This window comes from Platichthys flesus, chromosome 14 (genome assembly GCF_949316205.1).
Source record: "Platichthys flesus chromosome 14, fPlaFle2.1, whole genome shotgun sequence".
NCBI lineage: Eukaryota > Metazoa > Chordata > Actinopteri > Pleuronectiformes > Pleuronectidae > Platichthys > Platichthys flesus.
This window is the reverse complement of record NC_084958.1, coordinates 14,273,317-14,288,237: the sequence shown is the minus strand read 5'-3', so window position 1 is coordinate 14,288,237 and position 14,921 is coordinate 14,273,317. Positions and strand designations below refer to the sequence as shown.

The 14,921-nt window shown below is 42.7% G+C and overlaps 2 protein-coding genes across 2 annotated transcripts; both read left to right on the top strand.

Moving 5' to 3' along the window:
- Positions 1-2,446: 2,446 nt before the first annotated feature.
- On the top strand, positions 2,447-6,085 carry espnlb (espin like b). The gene is made up of 6 exons (XM_062404364.1): positions 2,447-2,461; positions 3,247-3,358; positions 3,549-3,664; positions 4,045-4,224; positions 4,478-4,844; positions 4,959-6,085. The coding sequence occupies exons 1-6, from the start codon at positions 2,447-2,449 to the stop codon at positions 6,083-6,085; spliced, it is 1,917 nt and encodes a 638-aa protein (XP_062260348.1).
- A 747-nt stretch (positions 6,086-6,832) lies between these two features.
- On the top strand, positions 6,833-13,688 carry rab6bb (RAB6B, member RAS oncogene family b). The gene is made up of 8 exons (XM_062403576.1): positions 6,833-7,016; positions 8,928-8,986; positions 9,595-9,648; positions 10,155-10,260; positions 10,769-10,880; positions 11,028-11,121; positions 11,877-11,943; positions 12,647-13,688. Exons 1-8 carry the CDS (start codon positions 6,947-6,949, stop codon positions 12,709-12,711), a joined length of 627 nt encoding a protein of 208 aa, XP_062259560.1. The 5' UTR covers positions 6,833-6,946; the 3' UTR covers positions 12,712-13,688.
- Positions 13,689-14,921: the final 1,233 nt, after the last annotated feature.

The following is a 14,921-nucleotide window of genomic DNA, read 5'->3' as shown; positions in this document are numbered from 1 at the left end:
GACAAACAGTTAGTCTGATCAGATACTGTCGGCCTTTTCTTTGGAATGAATGTAAAATATTTAACCATGCGCATTTCAATATCACCCTGTGAATGTCCTGCTGCAGTGACACATGACAGCAGCTGGCATTTGAAGTGTTCACTGAAATGACAGAGAATGATTAAAGATATTTGTTCCAGACCTTTTGTAAAAATTAACCAGTTTTGTAAAACTGATTCACAGAAATATAGATAATGTCAGCAGGACTTTGGACTCTGCTGAAATGTCACACACAAACACACACTAACACACACATACACACACACACACACACATACACACACACACACACACATACACTCACACAAACACACACACACACACACTCAAACACACACAACCTTGCATTTCTCATTGGCATAATGTATTCCCTGTAGCTCCTAACCCTGACCTTAGCCATCGCAACTAAAAGCCTCACCCTTACCCTGACCTAAACCAATTCAGACCCTAACCTCAAAATCAAGTCTTAACTCAAGCTCGATGGAAGGGGGTCAGAATATGAAAAATGGCAAACATGTCCTTACTTTCCCAAAATGTCCCCACACCGTAAATTCAGACGTGTTTGCGTCCTTGCAAGGACACTCCGGAGGCCACATCTGCCCTTCTAGTTCAGACCTGGTTCAAGCTCCCTTCCTCAGATCCTCCCTGAGGTCAACCTGCCTTCCTCCATCCCTCCGGTTCAGCTCATCAAGATTACCTCCCGCTCTTGAAACCTCTTGGAGTTTTATTGTGTTAATAAACACAATTGACTTTTTGGAACTGCTACTTCTGCCTCTGCGCTTTGTGTTTGCCGACTGGGTCCAGTTTCTTGTTGCACTCGCAACAGCTTTGGTCCCCATTAGGTCCACTAGTCCTGAGTACAGAGCTCAATGTATATACTGGAAAAAGGTCCCAAAGAGGTAACAAAAACAAGTACACACACACAGTATGTCCTCTCCTCCATATGTTCACAGTGCTATCGTTCTATACTTCCAGGTGCAGGTCACCCTATCCCACCTGTTTAATTATGCACACTAAGAAGGACCCCCATCTGAGGTTTGGGTCCTGGTGATGCTGCTCCTTGGTCTTACTGTTTATTCGCTGCTCCACAGTGAAGAGGCAGTCAACACCTGCTTCTGTATCGTTCACTATTTTATATGAACATTTGTCATCATCGAGTATTATTTCGTGCTGTCACACCAAACTGTGAGTACTGCGTGTGTTCAGGTTATGATCGCTGATTAATGATTATTGGTTTGAATGAAAAGTGAGCTTGGTTTAAACGAGTCAAATTTATTGAAAGAGATATTAAATGTATAGATAAAAAATGTAATAACGTTAATATGACAATTAGACAACGATTTGGAATTGGTGTTGCACTCCACAGAGGGAAACCTATTCCTACTTTTAAATATAAAAATACACTTAAATCTGAAATGTGTATTTTGGACTGGTGACAGATGTTAACTGTTGGTATCTCACTAAGTTTGAGTGAGATAGAGATAGGAAGCAGAAAAGAGTTACAGACAAACATCACCGGCAGTAACAGGCAAGGCAGTTTTATTTACAAAGCACTCTCCATCTACAAATAAGAGAATAAAAGGAGCAGAATAATAGAGGTTAATAGATTAAAAAAGGAATCCAAATACGAATTTTTAAATAAGTCAAAGGAGTATAATAATATGAATGACAGAGATAGAAATATATGAAATAATCAAATAAAATACAACAAAGGTATTAGAGTAACAGTTAAAAACATTGGTTTGGTAAATGCCCTAATAACAATACACAATTCATATATAGAAAACATCACATTTGTTGTGAGCTTTCCTTTGTGATTGATAGATAGATAATTACAGTCAGAAATGTTTTATTTCCTATGGTAGTATAAGTTGTGCATAAAGCATTTACAGTTTTACTTTATTCAGGCCATCCTTATGTCACTGTAGTATTCAAGCTATTGAATGTCACTGAGCCTGTGAAAAAAGAATAATCCACCGAATCAGTCAGGTTACCTGAAGCAGGATATCGAGTCTCTCCAAACTGTACCAGACTTTCTCCTGCTCTCTATGGGGGCTACGCTACATTCACCGAAGTTCACAGACATTCACCAACATTCACTGCAGAGGGTCCAGTTTCACCACCTCTTGTTTGAGCTCCAAGCACTATGAGCTGTGGCCTCTGTTATTTATATTAACCCTATGTGCATGTGTGTGTGCATGAGTGTGTGTGTGTGTGCTCTCAATTGTGGGTTCTCAGTCACTTAGAAGATTACCTTGGAGCGGTTTAATGCTGTGTGAGCTGTGTCACATTTCTCTGCCATGTGCAGTTGTTTGGTTTGTCCGGTCCCAGTTCATGTTGCTCTGTGTTGTCGTCGTTTTGTGTCATTTTCAGAAAGCTGAGCACCTGCTGCGGTGAATGAGCCAACATGGAGAACAGCAAGGTGACCAGTCATCAGTCAAGGGATCAAATTATAGGCTTCTTAAGGCAACTTAAGAAAATGGGTGTTTGACTCCCTTTATTAAAACTTTGAAAAATTTAAAATGAGCCATGGTTAATATTATTAGCTGCATCTGTGCTTTTTCATTTATGTAAGGTCAAAATGTTTGTTGTGAAAAAGGTCTATGGCTAAAAATCAATTCCATCTCTATGGATGGTGGAGTCGCCTTTGCCTCCATGTTCAAGAGGCCAAAAACATTGTCTAGTGAACAAAATGCCACCGTTGAAAGGTTTCTATCAAGGCATTCCTGAGATGTTGCGTTCACGAGACAAAAAAGGGTTTTCGCAAGGTCGCGGTGACCTTGAAATTTTACCTTTGAGCTTTGACGACCAACTTCTCAGGAGTTCAACTGTGGGTCAAAGTAAACATTTATACCAAATTTAAAAGGAATCCCTGGAGGTCTGGAGATGTCATGTTCACAAGGTAACAAACGTTTACATTACATTATATTTCATTTGACCTTAAATCACCAAAATCTGCCCACGGTTCCTCCTTTAGTCAAACTTAACAGTAACGATTCAAGAATTACTCTCCATGTGTTCTTGGGCGGAGATAACAAACCGTTCATTTTCATCAGACATAACAACAAAGACTAGTCACACCAAGTTTCCCCATATGTGCATCTGCTTTTTGGGTAAGTCGGAGCTCCTTTAAGCATGACTCATGCCTGCTGTGTGTGTGTCTTTGTGTGTGTGTGTGTGTGTGTGTGTGTGTGTGTGTGTGTCTAGCAGCCAGTGAAAGAGGTGCTGCCCCTCCCTCGTCACCCTGCCTCCCCCCTTGCTCCATCTTCTAAAAACCCCACCACCGGCTCCATCCAGCATGTGCAGCTGGCCTCCTCAGGTGAATTCACTCCTCGGCCTTTCAAACGTGTACATTTCAACAGGTTTTAGGAATGTGGTTTAAATTATTACATGTTATTACACCATACATTTATTCAGTCATTGCAGCATTACATTTATACTGGAAACCAATTTTTGTTCATGCCGTCTGTGTTTGTGTTGGTTATTTATATCAAAACATTTTTTTACAGTGGTGACGTCGTTCCACCTGAAGCCTCCAGAGAGGGATCTGACACTCATGTCTCATATGAAGTCTCTAAAGTCTCTGAAGCACGCTGGCTTCACGGCTGTCTTCACTGGACAAACGGTAACAAAAATAGGAAAATAATAACAATAATAATAGCTGAAAAAGCACAGGTATATGTAATGAAATAAGGGAACGCTGGATATAATTTAGTTGGTCCTGGTATATTTTTGTTAAGTTGGCTCTCTCTCTTGCTGTCATGACTTTCTGAGACACCTTAGTATCACCTTTATGTTATTTGAACCACGCACACCTTTCCCTGCTATGACAAGTCTGAATGTTTTGCGCTGGGAATAAACCGATGCTGATTTGATTTTAAAATATATCATCAGTTACTTGGGCTTGACCTTTGGCCTACTGGTGTTTGATGTTACGCTGTTTATACTGTGGCTCCAGACGCAGCTCGCTCTCTGACTGTGTCTCATGTTGCTGAACGCCCACAGAGGCTTGACAGTGAGGAGGTTTTAGCGCCGCTGCCAATCGTTGATGTGATCCTGGCCGACATTGACTCTCTGGTGCCCACGTACGATGAAGCCGGCCGCCCCATAGCAGAGTGGAAACGACAGGTGATGGTGCGGCAGCTGCAGGTCCGGCTGCAGGACGATGAGGAACAAAGGAGACAGGTACTCTTCATCTGTAGCTTCGCACCTTATGCACGGGCGGAACAAGAGAAAATGTCATGGGGTGGCAAAAGGGTGGCATGGGGACCTTTAAGGGGTGGCACAAACTTCCCCTTCTTCGTCTTGAGCTTGAGGTGGAATTTAACAACATTCACACAGTGCATGCCCAGTTTAATACATGCAAATAGTTATTAAAAGGTTTAACTTTCCCTATAGATAAAACCTCTCTGTTAAAATGTCTTCATCCCCCTAACAGGGCATGACTAATGGCCACACAACAGAGGACGGCTGGAAGTATTCCGAGGCGCACAACGCAGTCCTGGGGCCTTTCGGGGAGCTGCTAACCGAGGACGACCTGTTGTACCTGCAGCAGCAGATCGAGACTGTGTCCCTGCAGAAACACTGCCGGGCCTACGAGCTGGAGCTGACCCGGCTGACCGAGGAGCTGAGGGCCATTTTACCCGACCCCAATGTCAACATCTCCCTAAACACTGAGGTCCCACAGCAGGTGGACGCAGAGAGCAAAGTACACCTGACTTTGCCAGTGTGGTGCAGTCGTGTCTCAGAGATTGTTAAGAGCATGTCTCTGCTGGTGGCCAACCTGAGCCAAACCACAGAATATAGTGGTGAGAGGAGAATAATGGAAGGGATGATGGAAGGGCTGCAGGGCGTCAAAGATGGTTCAGGGATCGATGTGGGACAGGGATTCCTACAACAAGGCCAAGAGATGGTGCCAGCACACATGGAGACCTCTGGTGGATGCAGGATACCTCATATAGGTATGGCGTCTGCTTTTAGCCATCGTTTAGAGGCCAACAGCTACAGCAGAGCTCGGAGAGAGAGGGCTGAGATGGAGATCCAACAGTCTGGGGTGTCGGTGAGAAACCTCAGATCCAACTTCGAAGGTCAGATTGGTGGCATTTATCCCTTCGCTGGCGTCGTGAGTGGAGGCCACGTCCTGAAGAGCCAGGCAGCGTCTGGGGCCACAGGAGGAAACGAAGCAGACGGCAGAACGGGAAGCAGCGGTGATTTGAGCTATCAAGACGCTCCTAAAAAAGTCGTACCTGTGATGGAGACTAGCAGCTTGAGGAAAGAGCGCATAGTGGTGCTGTTTCTGAGCCACTGGAAAAAATCTGCATACGCTATTTCAGTGAGGGCGGCGAAACGGAGACACGAGCCCGAGGCGGAATCAGGTAGAGTGACAGCAGCGCCGCCCCAAAAGAAAATCACCTCCATGTTTCAGTTCTGTCAGCAACGAGGTGCCGTAGACAAGATTCTGAAAACCTGGAGGAGTAACTTCGATCTCAAAGAGGGGCCGAAGTCCTGTTCGTCCTCCTCTCGAGTAACCTACTCCCCAGAACAATTCCTACCTGATGTGGACGGCGTCGCGGTGAGCCACGACAGCTTGACCCTTGACCTCTTCATGCTGGGATACTTCCACATCCTAGAGCAGGAACTGTTCCCCGAGGAGAGGAAGATGAGGCATCTCCTCTGCTTCGAGGTCTTCGACCACGTGGGCGGTTTCCCCTGGGAGAAGGTGCGGGACTTCCACAAGGCAGTGTTACAGGAAATCCAGGCCGGGAGGCGACAGTGGAGCGACGGCTTCGAGGACATCAAAGTTCGCTTCTTTGGGGAATCGAAGACTTGTTACCGTGCATCATCACCACCATCATCATCATCGTTGTTGCCAGATTCCAGACTAGTTCCCAAAGTAATAGTTCATACCGCTTCCCCAGACGAGTGTAGCGGCGACACACACGCTTCTTGTTTCAACAATGAAGACATTTGTAAATACATCGACCGCAGCTTTGCCTTCTGGAAAGAGAAGGAGGCCGAGCTGTTTGATTTTGAGCATCGGTCTTGATATTTCTTCACTAAAAGATGTTATCTAGCTGTGCTTATTTATGGGGGACTGGTGGGATCTGAATAAAGTGAAGTTGATCGATGTGCTATTGCTACAAACTCCGGTAGCTACGTCACACTCCAATCATTACACACACAAACGTCTCTGACTCATAGAGATGAAAAGATATGGGTGTTTACCCAGCAGAGATCCATTCAGTGGCATTATGGGAGCTGTAGTCATTTATTAGACAGGGAACAAACACAGTTGTAGTCTGATCACATGTAACAAGCCGTACTTTATATCATAAAAGACATAACAAGAAATAAAACACTTTAATTCTACTGTAATTAGAAACCGCATTGTGCCATTTTAGACCTAAAATACAATATTCTTAGACACTATTTCTCTAAATACAAACCTTGCTAATTCAAATCGCTTTTTTCTTAAAACCAAATACATTAGTAAGATTTAATATTAAGGTTTAATTATTATAGTTGTCAAATCAAAAATGGAGTAAAACATCAGTTATCTCTGATGTTAAGTGTATATATAATATATAAGTGTGGTGATGTAGGCTTATTAGTAGAAAACGAAATAACCCAGAATCCCCACCAACCAATATTTGCCTTAACATGACTCTTTATTAGCTCATATCCCATCTATGAAACTCATATCGTTTGGGGTCCAATAGAAAGGTGAGGGACGGAAATAGGTGAGGTCGCGCAGGCGCACAAGCGGCCCTAGGCTGACAGGAGGATGCTGAGCTGCATTCCCATCATTCTGTGAGGAGAGGAGGATCCCACAAGCGGAGGAGACGCGGAGCCGCAAGAACCCACTCACTTAAGGAACCATCCCAGTCGAGCTCTCTTATCTGCCACCATGTCAGCTGGAGGAGATTTGGGGAACCCCCTGAGGAAATTTAAACTGGTGTTTCTGGGCGAGCAGAGCGGTGAGTCAGGGGCCCGGGGGTGGTTTGGGGTTTTGGGCGGTCCGTCCTCCGCTATAACGCCAAACATGCGCATCGTATATGTTTGCAGGCCATGCATGCGATTGGGTTGATTTCGGAAAGTTTCTGTCTGGATGCAGAGGAGGTGCAGGCCGGCTCCTGGCGCTCCTGACGCCCATGTTGTCGCTACTGGCACAAGATGTGACTGGAGAAAATTTGATTAACCCAGCAAGGGGAGAAAAAACCCTAGCAAAGAATACAAAAAAAAAATTGCAGAACCTTCACCAGATTGCAGATGTATTGAATGCGACGCGATGATTCAAAAAATAAAAACCGTGCGTGAAATCCTTGAGGAATATGTCGCAAATTGTGATGTTTCGCATCATAGCAGGGCGATGTGGTGTTTTGATGGTGCTGCAGTGACCGACAAATACGCACAGCCCGTCTCCACATAAGAGCTTTATTCCACTTCCATCGCTTATTCCCGACACCAGCAATCCTCTATCTCGTCTCCCGCTGCAGGGTGTGGTGTTTTCATTCAAGCATTAGTGTTGTTTTTCAGAGAGACGACCATAAACAGTCCCCATGTGTCAGTTCGGGACACACCCAAAGCTGCCGGGCGATGTCGGTAGCATCTCCAAACCACAGCCTCCACTTCGCTCCCATGAATAATCGAGCAGGGGCTAAAAACGGGGCTTGACAGCGCCACAGCTCTATTTGCTTTATATTCTATATAATCTGTGTGTCGTGGCTGGATGTGTCTGTGTGTGCGGTTTGGTGTGATGGTATATATTCGGAGGCGCTGATCGATAGTGGTTGAATACGTGTTCAGACATCAGATATCCAGAGTGGCAGCACTGGGGCTGGTGTCTCAATAAAATACAGCAGAATGAACATGACCAGGCATTAATGTGACGGCAGCTTTTTTGAGGTTGTGTGTTTTACAGTGAAGATGCTTCAATCAGTGTGTGTGTGTGTGTGTGTGTCGACTAAAAGCCTCCATGTGTGTTTGTGTGGCCTGTATGCTGCAATGTTTCTGTCCATGGTGCTGAATCGAGGCCTGGCCACTGCCCCATTGCTGGTTGGCTTCAAGACTATATACTGCTGTCTGCGTATATGGAGGATCCTATATTTGGAGAAGTGCTTTCCACACTCTTCATCTGGACCTGATGTAAAATGGTGCTAAAGACGGTGCAGGGTGGGATGTAAATAAAAATGGAGCCGAGAATGGGCTCACCTTGATCCTCGGAGGAGGCCCCGTCTGGTTTTGACAGAACTGAATGTCTGAAATATTCATGCGTCTTGTATCCCTCTGGTCATTTGTACCTCCTTTACAACTCATGTCCCTAGTCTTTTCCCAGTATCATAATTATCCTCACTATTAATTTGTTCCTTGTATTGGATTAATAGTGACGGCCATATATGGATATTTTTTGACATTGTAAGAATGTTTAAGGCTGCAGCTTGCAAGTCCTTTCATTATTAATGAGTCCCATGAATATTCTTGTGATTAAATCGATTGTTTTTGCCCCATAGGATGTCTGAAAATGAAATGCCCGTGAGCTGACATCTTTAAATTGCTTGTTCTGTCAGGCGAATGGCGTAAAACCACCAAGATCTCACATATAAGAAAATAAAACAGAAGAAATTATCATATTCGAGAAGCTGGAACAAGGGGGATGTTTGGTATCCATGCTTTAGAAATGACGTTTGTGATTCGTCGATTACCAAACCATTTGCAGATTAAGTTACTTTAAATCCGCATCTTCATCTTTCTATACCCAAGATGCTATTTAATCACATTTGATATATTTTACCCCAGATCATTCTCTAGAATTTACTCAGGAAATAGTTGATGAATGTGTTTACACCCTTGACTAAAATAATAATCAACATGTGTGTGCTCTGTTCTAGTGGGGAAAACATCTCTCATCACTAGATTCATGTACGACAGTTTCGACAACACGTATCAGGTAAGATTCAGATCAGATCCAGAAGGAAAGGTGTATTTAGAAGAATTGAATTCAATTGCATATGATGACATGTGTGGTTAATTACTTTATTTAAGAAGTAATGGTTCTTTGCATTTATCCTTTCTACATATGTTATAAAGTGTAATGATTTGTATGTCCTCAAATGTTTGAATAAAGGTAATTGAGGCGACTACTCACAGGACAGGTCTACATTATGTGAAGCTTCTCATATAATAATAATGACTAATGAGTAATGCTTCACTGGTATGCAATTTATACGTCAATAATCTGGGTCCATGTACATTTTTTCATTTTCGTGTCCTAGTTTGAATGTTTGAGCAATATTAGATGAGTAAAAAATGTATGGAGATTACTCATTCCCTTGCCTTACTCAGAAGTAAGGTAGATAAGTCTGAATGATTGAGCCCCGAAGGCAATGCAAATGAAATTAGTTTTTCAGTCTAATTGGATTTCAGAGCTTATTTGCTTCTTGTATTTTCCTTTTTATTTAACAACCTTCACTCTGCTGGAAACTGCAGAGGGGACAGGGAGATGTATCGCTCCTAAAGTCTGTTTTTTACTGATGATGATTCTTTTCTCCACCACAGGCGACCATCGGAATCGACTTCCTATCGAAGACGATGTACCTTGAAGACCGAACAGTAGGATGCCTTGATTGTCATTGAAAACTCAGATGAAGTTACACTTATATATATTTACACATGCAGATGGATCAGTGTCGTTGTAGTTGTAATCAGTCGACATGCAAAGCAAGAAATGGCCCAAGAAATGGTTTTCCACCCTGTTTTGACAAATCCTTGATTTGATTTGCTTAATCACTGCATTCTTCACACACTAACATGATTATCCTAAAGTTATTTCTGGTAGTAATAGCTAGAAACAACCTTTGGTGCTTCTTTGGCTTTTCTAGTCCTAAGAAGTCAAATCCTTTTCCATGGATCAACCAGGCTACTTTAGCTGGTATTAATACATTCTCTTTGTCAGGATATTATGTTCTGTCAGCCTGCACACAAGCTGATACTAGCTTATCCCTTTAGATGTGCACTTACAAGGCTTTGACATCTCTATAGCATACACAGTATACGTAGTGTGATGTTGAATCAGCTGCTGAAGGTGTGTGTTTCCCTGTGTGTGTGTGTGGATACAGGTAAGGCTCCAACTGTGGGATACAGCTGGACAGGAACGTTTCAGGAGCCTCATCCCGAGCTACATACGAGACTCTACAGTAGCAGTGGTCGTCTATGACATCACAAGTGAGCAGAAACCTACCTGCCTTGTGTAAACATGCATTTTACTGTGATCTCTGTGTCAATTTGTTTACAATCGATCCAAGATTTACAGAAATCTCTGTCTGTCTGTATGTGGAATGTTCATCTGGAGAGTCCTTCATCTTATTAGCATCACACTCAGCATGTGTATCGTTAATGGCCCAATGAAGGGCAGTGTTGAATGTGGTGCGATTTGAACCTGTGATACGTTCAATATTTCTGAACTCATAAGCGTGAGTGACAGATGCAGCTTCAGGGTTCCGTGGACTGAGTCCTGAAGCCGGTCATTATTTGCTGCGGGGCCAATCCCTGCATGTGACTTCTACAGTTTCCGAAAGAAGATTGCAACCAGGCAATTCCAACAGACGGGCTTTGAACGGGCACTGCAATAGTTCATAAAAAAATCAGTGGAGGGGCCCTATTTGTTCAAGGCGTTTTAATAATGCAAAGAAAAAAATAAACTGAGTATAAATTAAACGTCCGGTGTCCACAGATGTGAACTCCTTCCAGCAGACCTGCAAATGGATCGATGATGTCAGGACAGAGAGGGGAAGTGATGTCATCATCATGCTTGTCGGCAACAAAACAGATCTGGAAGAGAAGAGGTGAACATGACAATTAGTTACAGTGAATGTACTCCTTGATGTGGAGATTTTCTAACCTGAGAAGAAAGTGTGTCGTTAAAAGCGACATCTTGAATAATGAGCCTTCATCATCATGATGCTGAGTCTGGCCTGATTTCTCCACTGCAGGCAAATCACGATTGAGGAAGGCGAGCAGAGAGCCAAAGAGCTGAGCGTCATGTTCATCGAGACCAGTGCCAAAACAGGCTGCAATGTCAAACAGGTGACGCCTGCAGTTTTGTCGTATTTCACATCATTTTAGGCTCTAAACATCATTTTAGTGACTGAGGCAACATGTATTGATAAGTTTAAATATGTGTAACAGTGATTGGAGTGTGGACTGTGTGCACATCAACCCCGGGGCTGACTGAGCAGTGCAAGCTCCCCAGAACATGCTGGCATCTAACTAAATACATTTACTCGAGTAGTTGTACTTTAGTATTTCTATTTAACGCTGCTTCATATTTCTGCTCCACACTTTTACATAGAAAAGACAAGATGCATATATAAAATACAATACATGGATATTAATAGAACTACTTGACAGAATACAACTTAAAATGAGCTCAACCTCGACCGACAACATTCAAATTCTGCTCTCACATTATTGCACCAGCAATAATAGTCAAGTCAAATATGTAATGTTTTAACACTTTACATTTCTGTATTTACTACTTGCTCTTTGATGTTCTTGTACTTGAAGCACATTTTGTACATAATTCAATATAAGTAACACAATCAATGCAAGAGTGCGGAAGTAATAAAATGCTAAAATCTACATTTTCACTTAAAACTAAGAGAAATCAACCAAAATCCCACATAACGTATTATAGAATCTTTTTTTTGAAAGGCTGTTGACAATGCAGGACACGTTTTTAAAAAAATCAAATGTCATTTTTAAACTCCCTTTTGCTTGCTCTCTCTCTTTCTCTTCTGTCCTCTTCTTCTCCTCCTCCTCCTCCTCTTCCCTCCCACCAGCTGTTTCGTCGGGTTGCAGCAGCCCTACCTGGAATGGAAAGCTTGGACGATGCAAATCCTGAAGGCAGTATCCTTTACAGCCGCTGTGAGTCCGACGCTGGGCTGAGAGCCAAACAGCTGATTTCTAATCTCTTAGTGGTGGCTGGCACTATTACAAACAGAACAGCCCAGCCTATTGTCTACTGAGGCACGGGCCATTAAATATTTTTTCATGCTTAGTAGAGAAGAAATGCAGCGTGCCAAGAAGACAGTGTGGATGCACAGGTGTAGCACCACTTGGTGGCTGTATAGGAAATGACATAGTCTTTGGTTGGGTGGTGGAGGATTGCAAGGGACTGACTGAGAAGAGAAATACTGATTCAATACATTTAAAGGAATTCATGAAAAAATAACAAATCTAAATGTGTGTTTGTCACATTTTGTCTCTCAGAAAAAGTCAATGGAAAAAATCCTGTTGGCTTTTTGTTGAGGGAACTAGGGTGACCCTCAGTGGGAAACAATAACAGCCTTCTGACCCAGATGATATTCCCCACGTGGTTAGAAGAATTACAAATAAGAATGCACCTATTTCAGGTACATCAAAGTTTTTTTTACCTTGTAGCTGCCTCCAATACGTAACCCAGTCCAAGCAGCTAAAATATGGGCTGTGAATCTGACATTGTTTGTTTTATGCTGATCCTGTTCTTCTCAATCTGCCAATACTACCAGCGTACAATATACCGATCTCATTTTCTCACCACCTGACTTTTCCTTAACCGGACAATTCCCAGTGATCGACATCAAGCTGGACAAACCGGCAGAGCCTAGTGTCCCCGAGGGCGGGTGCTCATGTTAATGCAGAGCTGCTATCGGACAGCTCCCTTCACACCATAGGCTTGTTGTGTTGCTTACTACTGGTTAGCTTCCAGTTGACTTCTCCAATTTGATATAGGATCCGGGCCTTGTATCTGATTGGACAAATCAAATGTTATCTCTCAGTCTTGTTCAGTTGTAAAATATTGTATACTTTGTCAATATGTAAGTGACTGGCGGAGAAAGGGAAGAAAAAAAAAACACTGACATGAAAATGAACAAAAAACTGTTTTGGGAAAATGAAAAGGGAGAAAAATGGAACAACCAACGGAGTTCTTTTCGCTGTTATGTTTTGTATTTTTTATATATAAAAAGGGAAAGCACCAAAAATGATGCCTAAACATGGAAGGAGAAATAGTGGGGGCCGAACACGTCTGAATGTCTGCAGCACGCATGCACGCTGATCTGATCTTTGACCTTTGGCCTGCCCTCCAGGGTCTCTGCACTCTGGACGGAGGTTGACTATCTTAGAATGTTTTATAGCATCTCTCTATAGCATCTCATGACAAACACGTATCTCATTTGATATTCCCACAGGAGTCAACTTCCAGTAGGTTCACCTAACAGTAGCTGTGAAAATGTGGCACTCTATCTCTCTATGGGTTTAACTTTTATAGATCAAACTGTACCGTGGTTAAAAAAAAAAAAAAAGAAGTAATAAAAACACAACTTACTATCACAACTCCACCCTCCCTTGAACCACTTCTCTCCTTCGCCTCGTTTCCCTCCCTCTGTCCCTTTGTCCCTTTATCTCTCCCTCCAGCCTCCCCATCCCTCCATCCTGGTAATACACATATAACGATCCACTGTAATGCACTGCACTGTATATAATAATGTAATATGTATGTTGTGAACGTCCCTCTGTAGAAGTGGTCCTTGTTCACCAGTATGAATAATGTAATAATGTTTAACGATTAATAAATTACAAATTAAAGGGCTTCACTCTCGTAACCATTAACACTTACCTGGTAGCAACATGGTCTGCTCTTTTGAATTCTTGATGTTACATGTGGATTATACAGGGATAATATCATTTTTATCATCTACAGAATGTGTTTAAAGGAGGCAGGGTGTGGTAAGATTGTATAAGGTTTGTTTCTTTGTAATAAGACATTAATAGAACAGTTATTTGCCTCTGTGTAAAGCATTAAACATATTAAGCAATAGAAATAGAAAGAAAAGCCACGTGAAGGCTAAAACCTAACAACGGATGAAAAACTTTAGTTAACACTTAAATTTACAAATTGCCTCTTCCAGCTACATTTTCCAGCTTTATGTAACTGAGAGTTATCTTAATCTCATCAAGGAAGAGAAGATGAGTTGTTCACAAACTATTGAAGTCCTTACTAGTGTGACCATTCAAAGTAATTGGGGATGGGTTTGAGTGATATCTAAATAAGAGCAGAGCGGTGTTCAGGTATGTTTCTTGTTTAAATGCGTATGCTTAAGAAAGGGATCTGACAAATGTCGAAAGACGAGTGCTACCAACCTCAGCTTGGTCGGGTTACTTCGGATTTCCTTGGCAAAAGGCTAACCTTCATTCTATTTTCTTGCAAATGCCTCTTTGATAAGCAGAAGCTCCATAACGAAACCCCTCTGTGAGGGAATATTGCAAAGTCATAATGATACTAGTCTTGACTCCATGCAGTGAGTCAGTGTCTGAGAACTTGACAGTTCAGGGGAAGTTGCGTTGGAAAGAACCTTTTAAGAAAACAACTGTCACCAATGCATCAGGTGGCTCGGACGTAGCTCTCCTGATGAGAGAGGACAGGTATTCCCCTCAACTGATCGCCCCTCATCTGATCCCCTGAGGGTTCAACAGGCGGACGAGGGCAATTAGTGCTGCTGCTTTACAGATGAAGTCCACAGAGACGAGCAGTCGAGGAAGTGAAACTTTCATTGTGGAGCATCTGGAAATCTCAGCCAGTCAGTGAACAGCCCTGTGCTATACTGGTAATGTAATTTGTGTGGATATGAATGTGCTGGTACGCATGTAATGGGGACACAAGACAATAAAACTATATTAAAAGCAGAATTGCAAGTTTACATGAAAAGAGACATGTAAGGTTGTCTTGGAACACAAAGAATTCAGCATATCCCAAGAATGAAGACATCGTACAATGCTTCCTTCCTTGACTAGGCCACACCCCTTGATAGCCAATATACGACTTGTACAGTCTCACAGGTCCGGGT